At 44.5% G+C, this 11,114-nt stretch overlaps 1 protein-coding gene across 1 annotated transcript; it reads left to right on the top strand.

Moving 5' to 3' along the window:
* Positions 1–7: 7 nt before the first annotated feature.
* PIF1 (PIF1 5'-to-3' DNA helicase) lies at positions 8–5,195 on the top strand (the record flags this gene model as incomplete). The annotated part of the gene is made up of 9 exons (XM_010288891.1): positions 8–20; positions 117–270; positions 846–960; positions 1,035–1,141; positions 1,560–1,699; positions 2,354–2,460; positions 3,159–3,246; positions 3,887–4,032; positions 5,004–5,195. Coding segments are annotated over 9 exons (1,062 nt in total), but the record flags the coding sequence as incomplete, so codon positions are not given.
* Positions 5,196–11,114: the final 5,919 nt, after the last annotated feature.

Raw genomic sequence — 11,114 nt, 5'->3', positions numbered from 1 at the left:
CACACTTCATGCCTTTGCAGGTAATGGCCTGCCCCATGGTGAGGGGCAAGGAGCTCTTGCTCCCTTCCCAAAGAATTGGCAGCTTCCCAAAGCTTTGCTTTCTATTCCCCTACTAGGGATCAGCTCTGGGAAGGCACCGCTGGAACAATGTATTCAGCTGGCAGAGAGGCCCGGGGTGCGCCAGCACTGGCTGGCCTGCCAGCACTTAATTATTGATGAGATCTCCATGGTGGATGGCAAGTTCTTTGACAGGCTGGAGGCGGTGGCGAGGTGAGTGATTGTCAGGTCAAACAACTAACAGAAATGAGTTTCCCTCAATTTCCAGGTTGCTTCCTTCCTCTGGTTATGTGCATGGGTACAAGGCAACCGCTGGCCTAGGGCTGGAAGGAAGAAGGAAATCCCAGTCAGCATCTGGGCAGGTCTTCATCTTGAGATAGGTTTTGATCATGTCCCTGCTCCCCAGCTGTGGCTGTTCTGGTTGCTGTTTCCATCTCTGGAGCCAAGTGTTGTCTATAGAGCTGACTCCAGAACACAGCTGTTTGTGCTGTGCCCAGCAGTCCTCTCTTGCAAAGAGAAGCAGCTGTAGTATAACAGTTACCAAGGAACCAAGACCGGTAATGACATCTGGGGTGGGTAGGCAAAGAAAAGTGAATGCCTTGTAACAGCATTGCTTAATTATTTGAGTTGTTCTGATACAGCTGAGGATAGTCACCTTTTACTGCAGATGGTGTATGTTTGCATATACTGATGGTCTAAGATGTAACTTGTCCAGATCCTGAAGGGCATTCAAAGCTTCTCTTCTCTCTCTTTACTCCCACCCTTTTTCTCTTCTCCTTCCTTTTCAGGGCAGTCAGAAAACGGGATGAGCCTTTTGGAGGAATTCAGCTAATCATTTGTGGGGATTTCTTGCAACTACCCCCAGTCTGCAAGGCTAATGAAGAAACCAAGTTCTGCTTCCAGGTACAAAACTGTCCCTTAAGCTCATTCTCATGCTTCAAATCTGCCTCTTTCTTAACAAGAGAATGATTTGCCAGGCAAAAAGCTGGAGGAAATGCATCCACATAAACATGGAGCTGACTGAAGTGTGGAGACAGACCGACAAGACCTTTGTCTCGCTCCTGAGTGCAGTCCGCTTAGGCAGGTGAGGAGAAACTCTGCTCTCTTTGTAATCCCTGCTCCCAACTGATGGGGCAGAGCAAAGAGCAGTTTGTCACTTCTTCCCTGTGCTCTATTGGGAATGAGTGGCTGGCTGCAATAGCTATAAATGCTTTAACTAATGTAAGCAGGTTTCATAAATGTTGCTCTGATAAGGAAGGACCCTTTCTAGGGTCCCTCTTTGCAATTTCCACTAAGGAATGCGATGGATCCTGAGCTGGCAATGGGCAGGGCATGGGCAGCCACATGCACTGCTCTCCAACTTTGTGTAGTTATCTTCCTCTGTCCTTCTCTCTAGAGGTCTGGGGCTTGCACAGCCTGATCCAGTTCTGTGGAGCTGTTACTGCTGCTCAAGACCTGATTCCCACCACTTTAAATAATAATCCCCTTTTCCTGGGTACCAGGTGCACAGAGGAGGTTACCAGACTGCTGATGCAGACTGCTGCTAACAGGTCTGAGCGTGATGGGATCCTGGCTACACGGCTCTGCACCCATAAAGATGATGTAGAAATAACTAATGAGAGACGCTTGCAACAGCTACTAGGTAAACTCGTTGGAGGAAGCTGCTGGCTTTGGGGCTGAGCTCTGAGAGGATGCAATGGCGATATTGTGGTGTCAGGAGGAACCAGTGTTCCGTCATGCACAGCTTGGATTGGCGCTGCTGTGTGTGTTGGAGTTGAGCTGCCTGGGGAAAAACTTCTGCTTAAAAGTCCCCACTGTTACTTCTTGGTGTGTAACAGACAGCGAGCTGGTTGCTTGCTGCAAGGAAGGGTGGGCCATTATTGCCTCCATACCCCTACTTTTTCTTTCTATAGCATCTCAGAAAGGCAGTGCTCTATCCAGCCATAGCTTGAATTAAGAGCTATTTCATTTCTGCCTCCCTGCCTGGCCCTAGGATTTCTCCGTAGTCCTTTTTGGAGATCTGGTGCTGGCAGCAACTGAAACTGCTCAGTTTTTGTTTACTGCTGGCTTTTGATTCCTGAGCCTTCTCATGCTCTGGGAGTTATGTTGGGAAGAGAGGCAATCGTGAGCTTTCTGCTGTTAGATGTGACTAGGTTTGTGTGAAGATGTCCTACCAGCAGAGCAGAATGGATATTAAAACAGGAGTTGCTATTAAAAATAAATGCTGAGTCTCCTGCAATGCTGTGTAGAATATGTTCAATGGTTGCCATTTGTTATGTCTTTCTTTCCTTAACAGGAGAAGTGCATGCTTTTGAGGCTTTGGACAGCGACCCGATGCTAGTGAGGTTAATTGATGCTCAGTGTCCTGTGGGTGGTAGAGTTGAGCTAAAGCTTGGAGCTCAGGTGAGTGTGTGTATGTATGTTTGTGAAAGACCAGTGGATCAAATAGCATAAGAAAATGCTAAAGGAATAGCAGGTAAATGTATAGAGTAGATCAATGTATAGAATGCAGATTCTGCATAGAATGGCTATGCCAGGCCAACAGAAGACTCTATCCCAATCTTTGTATGCTTTCTGCTTGGAACCTTATCCTTATAGTGGTGACTGCTATGACTTTGACACACATTTCCAATCAGGTTTAGAAGCTTCCAGGTAGCAGAGAACACAGGCAGTGCTTGCCTGAAGTCTCAGACCCAGGTACAGCAGCCCTTCTGAGCTATAAGGGTATGGCATAGCTTGCCAAATTTGCAGGATTGGGCAGCTTGCTGTGAGCTAGGCCTGTCAGAGTGGAAAGCATGCAGGATTGTGCTTAGCAGCAGCAGTGTCTGCCTTGGGAAGTTGTTTGTTAGGTGTTCCCAGAATCTATGAAGCAGCTCAAGTAAAGTGTTCAGTGCTGTGGAATGATGTAGCTGGGAATCCTAGGAAGAAAAGGCTGTGAAATAATTTGTCAGGTTGGAGATGGTGCTCTACCCTGCAACAGGATGTTATGGCTGTGGCCTATCAGCCCGCTGTGCTTATGCTTCCTGGCTAGAAGCTTAGCTGCAGGTGGCTGAACAAGCTGTAAAGCCAGTGCACGACAGGATTTTTCTTTTTTTCTGTAGGTGATGCTAGCTAAGAATCTGGATGTGTCCCAAGGGCTGGTGAATGGGGCACGAGGGATTGTTGTAGGATTTGAAAGTGAACAGAAGGGTAAGTAAAGCTTTTTGTGTTTTGTGGGTTTTTTTTTTGTTGGTGGGTTGTTGTTTTTTGTTGTTGTTGTTGAAGGAAGAAGAAAAAAACAAAACAATTCCTCATTGATGGCTGCTGACTTGTTAATTTTGTTTACCGCTTGGTAAGAATAATCTGAGGGAAAGCAGGGAGGAGGTCTTTTCTGCAATGAGAAGCTTGGGGCTCTCATGAGCTGTGATGTCATGCACTGCATCAGTTGTAGCTCTCTGTAGGGCCTCTTGTTTGCTTTTCTTTATTCTCTAGATGTGTATGCTCATTTGCATTTCCTGTGTGTTCTGTTGAAGCAATTCTTAGTGGGGGTTTTTTGTTTGTTTTTCTCAGAGAATAATGTTCTGCTACTTGCAATGTGTATTTTTCTCTGCATCTCAACTGATAAATTACCTGACTTTAATTCTCCTGCTTAAGTAGGTCCCAAAAATCATTTCAGTACATTCTGTTTACTATGTGTGGGTTTAGGGTTTTTTTGGTATGCGATTTTTCTTTTTTAATGCAGCCCTAAAATTCATGAAAGACTGGCATGGGGAAGGAGAAAAAGTGTTCTTAGGCTGCTGGCTTCCTGGCTGTTGAGTGTCAGGAATACATCCTGCTCCCATTCCTACAGGGCTGCCTAAGGTGAGGTTTCTCTGCGGGGTCACACAGGTCATCAAAATGGAGAAATGGGTCTTCAAAGGACCATCAGGAGTTCATCTGAGTCGTCAACAGTTGCCTTTAAAATTGGCATGGGCCATTTCCATTCACAAGAGTCAGGTGGGTGTTCTTATACAGCTGTCTGTTGAATTCTACACCATCATAACCCTTATTTCCTGTGTGAGCTTGCATTGCTGGTAAAACAGGAGGGAAAACTGAAAGGTCCTTGTTGTGGGGGACCTCTAGAATATGTGTGTCTAGCTGCAGAGAAGGCAGCACCTCTTCTGCTTGTGATGCTTGTCTATAGGATCAAGGATGGGCTAGCAATACTGCTAGAGTTTCTATGAGGGTGCTGTCATCTGCATAGTTGGTGTTAGACTGTGAAGCAGCATTATTTACTGCTGTGGGCTGATCAGGGTAGCGTTTCCCCAATAGTCATCAGCATTAGTGACCCTGAGGAAGCTGCAGGAGTCACAGCTGTGCTCCATAGGCTGGACTCCCTCTTTGGTGATGTGTGTTGGGTTTTTCAATGTAACTAATATTATTCGTACATTTCCAGAAGACTTCATATGCTCTGATAAATACTTGTCTTGCTGTTAGACCTGTGAGTTTGTTCCCATGCCACTATTTAAACCACGCTGCGTTGTAAATTCTGCTGCCTTCTGGGATGTGTCTTGGTGCAGAAAGGGCTGGCCAGGCCTAACCCAAACCCTATCTCAGATGGTCTGCCCAAGGACTGCCTGAGATGGGTGGTTGCACCAAATTAATTACCAGGAGTGAAAACATCAGGACTTCTTTCCCTGCTGTGTTGATTTTATGGGATTTGTGGAGTTTCACACACCAAGAAGCTCACTGGAGTTAGTTAGTGGACCCTACTGTCTGCCAGCAATTTCCTGACAGTGGAAAATCGTCCTTTCTACTGATTCCCATCTTCTAATCAGTTACATAGTCAAACAAGAAACTTCCTTATTTTATCAAGTCCATACACCAAGGATGGTTCCTTTGACAGACTCGCAGGACAGGTTAGTGTTGGTAACAGTGTTCTTTTTTGTATATCTGTTCTGTAACAGACTTCTCTGTGTCTTTCATAGGGCATGTCTTTAGATTGTGTGGAAATCTCCCTGTCTCGTGTCTTTGAAAGTGGGCAGGCTTATGTAGCCCTTTCCCGAGCCCGTAGCCTTGCAGGTCTCCGTGTTCTGGATTTTGATCCAAAAGTGGTGAAAGCTGATCCTTCTGTGTTGCAGTTCTATAGACAGCTGAGACGTCATCAACTTCTAACTGAGGTAAAGAAAACTCTTGTGCTAGCAAAACCTGCCTTGTGCAACCAGGATGAGAGATGTTTGTGCTGAGATGCTACTTTTTCTTCCTAAGCAAGATCATTCAAATTAGAACTTGTAGTGGTAGGAGAGATGAAAGTGCAGAGAGGGAATGTGGTGTGGGGAGACAGCCTGTAGTGGCAGAATAGCTGCTGTAATGTTGGGATTCTATAATACTACCTGGCCCTGTAGGTGAAAGGATGGGTTGGGATTCTTTGATCTTCCTCTTGCAATAAGGACTGAAGGAGAAGTGGGCACACAAGAAATCTCTTCTATTTTTTTTTTTTCCTCCTCCCACCAGGATTCACTACACATCCATTCAGCTGCTGATGAGAAGGAGAACTGGAAATGCAGCTGAGTGCTCTTCTGGCCTCTGTGAGGCATCAGCACAGACTGCTGAGTTGCAGTGATCTTGCTATTGAGTATATTTGATAACATAAAGTCAAAGGAACTTTTTAAAATGTTTGCTTCATTCAGCTGACTCTGGATGTGTAGAAGTATCCCTGTCTTCTGCCTCTGAAATTTGGAAGGCTTCTATAGCCCCTTTGTGGGCCCACAGCCTTGAGCACTTCTGTGTCACAGATGCAACTCCAGCAAACAAAATGACTGAACAAGGATGTGCCTGAGGGACCTTCCTACAGTTCTGTCTGCCTTGTTGCATTTTACTCTCCACATACGTAGACTGAAACTTTTGTGCCTTTCTTCAAGTATACCACAGCTGGGAGATGGAAGGCATGTGTCGTCTTTGCCTGTATGGGCTGGACCCGTTCACAAGAGCTGCTGATACAAGGGAAAGCAGTGCTAAGTATCTGGAATACATGCTTGATTCTCCTGCAAGCAAGCAGCTGCCAGGAGCTGGGCTATCACTTTATAGCATGCTGGGGTGTTCTTGCCTTCCAGATGCTTAACAGCAGGAGGCTTTGCGTAACTTCATCCACAAGCAGAACTGTAAAAGTTATACATTGCCTGTTATGCTGATACATAGCCTTTTTATTAGTCTGTTGCATGCATAAGATGTGATTTCTATTGTTTTAACCTTCCGAGATGAGCTGGCACTATGTCTTATAACCATAATTATGAAGTGCAAGAATCATGAAGATCCATTACCCCTTTAGCAAGAAAGGAGTGAGAGGAGATGGGTGCTGGTGGGAACCCTTCTTGTTTAAACACGTGAGGCTGGCTCAGATGGGAGGGAGTTTCTGCTGGAAACAATGCATCTGGCTAATAAGGTGGAAGCTAGATGTGCAATAGGGAATAATGCCCAAGGACATGTGAATTGAACTGTAACTTCAACTGTTTCAGCAAAAGCAGAAAGGAGCAGAGCTAATGTACTGTCTTTTTGAAGCCTAAATAAAAGATAAGCTTTGGTCTTTGTATTTTAGCGCATTGCTTAAAGCTTAAGTAACTTGTATATTTTAAAATGTTCAATATGTGGGAATAATATGAAATAGCAACATCCACCTGGAAGTCATCTCTTGCAGGGGTGTGTCTCTGAAACAAAGCCTCTGCAGTTTGGGTGAGTTGAAGGCCACTTCTTGGCAGCTGTCTTCCTTAAATCCAGGGAAGGATGTTGACTAGCCAGTGGTTAACATAACAAAACACAGGTTTTGGTAGGATTTCAAAATGTATTTTTTAAGTGGGATTTGGTTTTTCTGGGCTTGAGAGGTAAGTTTTGGAGGAAGCAATAGTAGAAAATGGAAGTATGAGAATTATTCAGAGATGTTTACTCTAAGAAGGGGGTTCTTAATGTATTGGTACATTGTTTCTTCAAAGAACTCTGTGTGTCGGGGGTAGATGGAAGTCCCTGAAGCTGGGACTGGAGTCTGTGGAAGGTGAGGCCCTTCCCTTCACACTGCAGGGTGTGTCTGGCACTACCTCTGGACTTTCAGACTGTGTGTGTGGGGGGGGTTTTTTTTCTTTTTTTTTCCCCAGGCCTTCACTAGACCTGGTTGAGGGCCTGACTCTGTTGCAGAGGAGCTGCTGCAGATGTCCCCACCCAGCCTGTGGGCTGTGTCCCCCAGCTGACTGGGTGGCAGTACCCAGCTGGGGTGACTGAACATGAGAGTGTTCAGGTTTAGCCCTTTCCTGCTGTGGCAGCACACATGGAGTGCAGGTGTGGCAGGCTGGCCCCAGCCTTTCCTTGGACACCTCTTGTTCTCTCAGCTGCCCATCAGCCCTACCCTGCTGTGCGTCCCTATCTCGCAGCACTCTTGTCCTTTCCTCATGCGGCCATTCTGTGGTGGGTGCCCTGGCTGAGCCTCTGTGCTGTGCCACTCATGCTTCGTGTGTCGTTCCAGCTTGGCCTCAACATGCATCCTCTACTTTTGTGGTGGGTTGAATTCTTCCTTTTGTTCAACGCTGTTCTACTGACCATCTGCTGACATCATGTTCATCTTCCCCTCCTACCCCTTGTGCAGGTGGTCAGAGGCTGTGGGTGCCCTAATTGTCAGGGGCAAGGCTGGCTGTGCAGGCAGGGAAGCCCGATGTGTAACCTGGAAAGCCCATATGCTTGGCCAGTGGGCTGGGGCCAGTTTGAACTTTTATGGGTTTTTAGAGATGGGACACTGCAGTATGAGGGCTTTGTGGTGCATCGGACGTTGAGGTATGGGGTCTGAAATGCTCAGGAATTTTAAAGTCAGTTTTACTGTTGGGGTAGACAGTTAAGAATATGCCAGGCACTTCTAGTCCTACACAATACATTGATTTATTGACAGATTGCATAAAAATAATGAGATAATGCAGGTTCAAATCCTTTAACATCTTTAAAAAAGTTCCCATGCCACTATAATGGCAAGATGATTAAAAGTGTAAGAGGGTTGATTATGTACAATGCAAATAAACTTTTAATTGTGATCTTGTGAAGCAACTCACTTAACTGCAGCTTTCATAAGTTTAAGGACTGAAATCTTCCAGGTGTACAGGGTTTTTTTGGTGCCAATTTGAGGTTTGAGATAAAATGTTAAACAGAACTTAAAGCTGGAAAGGGTAATAAATATTTCCTGTTAGTATTAAATGTACGTGAAATATTGTGCTTGCCTTCTCAGAGGTGGAGCAGAGGGAACAGAATAGCAGTGGCTTTTGAAGAGTTGGCAGCTGTCCTGAGGCCAGAAGGGGCCCGTCTGTGTAAATTTTGGATGTTCTCACTCACTTCCAGCTAAAGCAGATGTAGGGATGGGGGCTGAGGCTGAAGACTGTTACTTAAACCCTAAAAGCAGCAGTCAGGACAAATCTGAGCTGTCAGGCTCTGTCATGGCTCCCTTGCAGTCAGGATTGTGATGAGGCCTGTTTTTTAACAGAATAATGCTTCCATATATATGAGGTAAAAGTCTTGTAATACAATAAAAATCCCTTCTTCCAAATACTCTTTAATGTGTTAATTTTTTCTTGCAGAGGGATATTAATTAGTCTGTGGCTAGAACGCAGTACACCAACACAGGATTTTTTTTTTTTTGAAACTTTTTTTATTGCAGCATCTGTACTGGAAGAATAGAGCTGCTAGTCCTCTCCATTAGTAAGTAAAATGAAAAAGAATCTGAAGAGCAAGCAACTCTTTACATGAGGCCACAAGCCATTTTCAAAATGTCCGTTGCTTTCACCTGCTGAGGCAAGGTGGTCTTACCATGTTGGATTTTTTTTGAAGGACAATTCACATGGCTTGTAGCAGAGTCAGTACACGTGCTATTCTCAGCCTACGCAACCTAGAGCTCATGTTTTTCCCCTGCCCCAGCGTGGCCCTTCTCCACAGGCTGCAGTCCTTCAGGAAAAACTCTGCACCACTGTGGTCTCTCCAGGGGCTGTAGGGGAGTCTCTGCTCAGGCATGCGGAGCTGTTCCTCCCTCTCTGACCTGGGTGCTCGCCGGGCTCGTTTCTCACACTTCTTTTCCTTGCTCCTCACAGCCGTGCAGTGTTTTCCCCTTAAATCTGTTATGGCAGAGGCGCCACCAGGGTCGGTGGCGGGCTCGGCTGTGCCTTGTGGTGGGGCTGCTGTGGAACTGGCTGGAACCGGTTGGAACCAGCTGTGTCAGGGTGGGGCAGCCCTGACCTCTCCTCACAGAGATTCCCGCCAACACGTGGGCACGGGCACCTGATACACGAAGTATCAAGTGTGTTATCTTCCTTCGAAACTGCCTCTCTACCCTCTCCTGTAGATGCTCATAGCATCTGCGCGGTTGGATATCCGGGATACAGAGGTAAGGCTGGAGGCACGGTGCTAGGTAAAAAGGGAAATGGCCGGTGATGGAGGAGCCACCACTTCTGTGTGGCAGATGGTTGGAGGTGGACTGCGGTAGGGCTGCAGTCCAGCTAAAATGAGTGGCATGCCAAGAAGGTTCATGGCACTGCAGTGAATGGCTGGGGTTTCATTACTGAATGCCAATAAACGTGAGGTAATGAAGATTGTCTCTCCACTTTCACAAACTGATTAAAAAGTATTTAAACATGGCTTTTACCTTAACTTAACAGCAGCTATAACGAAGTCAATTAAGCTATGAGTTTGATTCTTAGTTGTTTTTTCTGTTACCACAAAGTACAGCCATTCTCTCTTCAAATGCATTAAACCATAAGAAACTGCCCTATACCAGCTAAAGCTTCATAATACATTTATGTATTATTGGAAGCATAATTCACATGTGGAGTATTATTAAAACCTTACCAGCTTCCAGTTTAAATCTTTGTACAGTGATTTTAAGTCCCTTCTCATTCTTTACATGACATTTTCATAATAATTAAACACGAATGTGTCCTTGCAGTCTGTACCCAGAACCCCTGTGGTGAGCAGGAAAGGCAGCAATAGTCCTGTTGATCTCAGATGCTGTAATAAGATTGTGTCCCTGAATTAGATCTTCGTATCCAGGATTTCTCTGAATGGATCAAACAAATGCTACTTTTAAGTAATGGAAGTATAGTACATTGCTATGAATGCTAATAATGTCATTTTTCTCAGAGATATTAAAAGTTTCTCATTTTGTATTATGCCACTCTGACATGCAATTGTCTTCTGCTGCTAAATCCAAGCAGTTCTATTATTAGCATGAGAAAAAAACCTGAATTATCAGAGATTGCGTTTAGGTGTGTAAAATCTCTATCTTACTATTTCCTGTATGATTATTTTATAATCTGAAAATAAGCATAAGGATGTTGGATGGAATTTTTTAGCTAAGCTACTGACTAGTATATAATTTCTGAGATCTGGTTCTACAAGCAAAACAAGTTGATAACAAGTCTAAGAGTAAACCTTACTTATTGAATACTGTACTATCTGACTTTTTATTTTAATCTGTTACAGTGTTGATACAGGGAGCTGTCAGCTGTGACACAGAACCTACAAAAGGCCTTCTGAGATGGCAGCTGGAGGCTAGGTAGGCACCAAGAGCATCTTAAATGGTAACACGTGCCTATGTGCAGGCAACAGTATTAAGCCCGTAATGTTCCAAATGTAACTGCAACACGTTTGAACTAAATTGTTTGTTACAATCTTTTTGCAAGAAGGTAGAGGTATGATAAAGATGCCTCTGACAGAAATTTAATTAAGATTTTATTTTTTTTTATCATATGAAGTTTGGTATTTTAGGGTTTTTCTTTTATTTCTTAAAAGATTTTTTTTTTTATCAATGGGTAGGTGAATATGTATATGAATCACACCTTCCATCTACTCTTCCCAAGCCACTAGGCTGTATCAATTTTCTGTAGGTATATAATAATAATTTTTTTTTTCCAAGTTACTATTAACACCCTGAGAATTACAGGGGGATTTGCCTAGACTTTCAGTTGGGGGTTGGGAGTTGGTCCAAGTCTTCAAAGATTCTGGATCCTGCTTTGCTTATTGAAAGATCTGTGATTGCCTATCATCTTAGCGAGATTGGTCTTGAGAGTGCTCACAGGGCATCT

This window comes from Phaethon lepturus, unplaced genomic scaffold (assembly GCF_000687285.1).
Source record: "Phaethon lepturus isolate BGI_N335 unplaced genomic scaffold, ASM68728v1 Scaffold57466, whole genome shotgun sequence".
NCBI classification, from domain to species: Eukaryota; Metazoa; Chordata; class Aves; order Phaethontiformes; family Phaethontidae; genus Phaethon; species Phaethon lepturus.
Note: the sequence above shows the minus strand (reverse complement) of the source record. Positions and strands in the feature narration are given on the sequence as shown.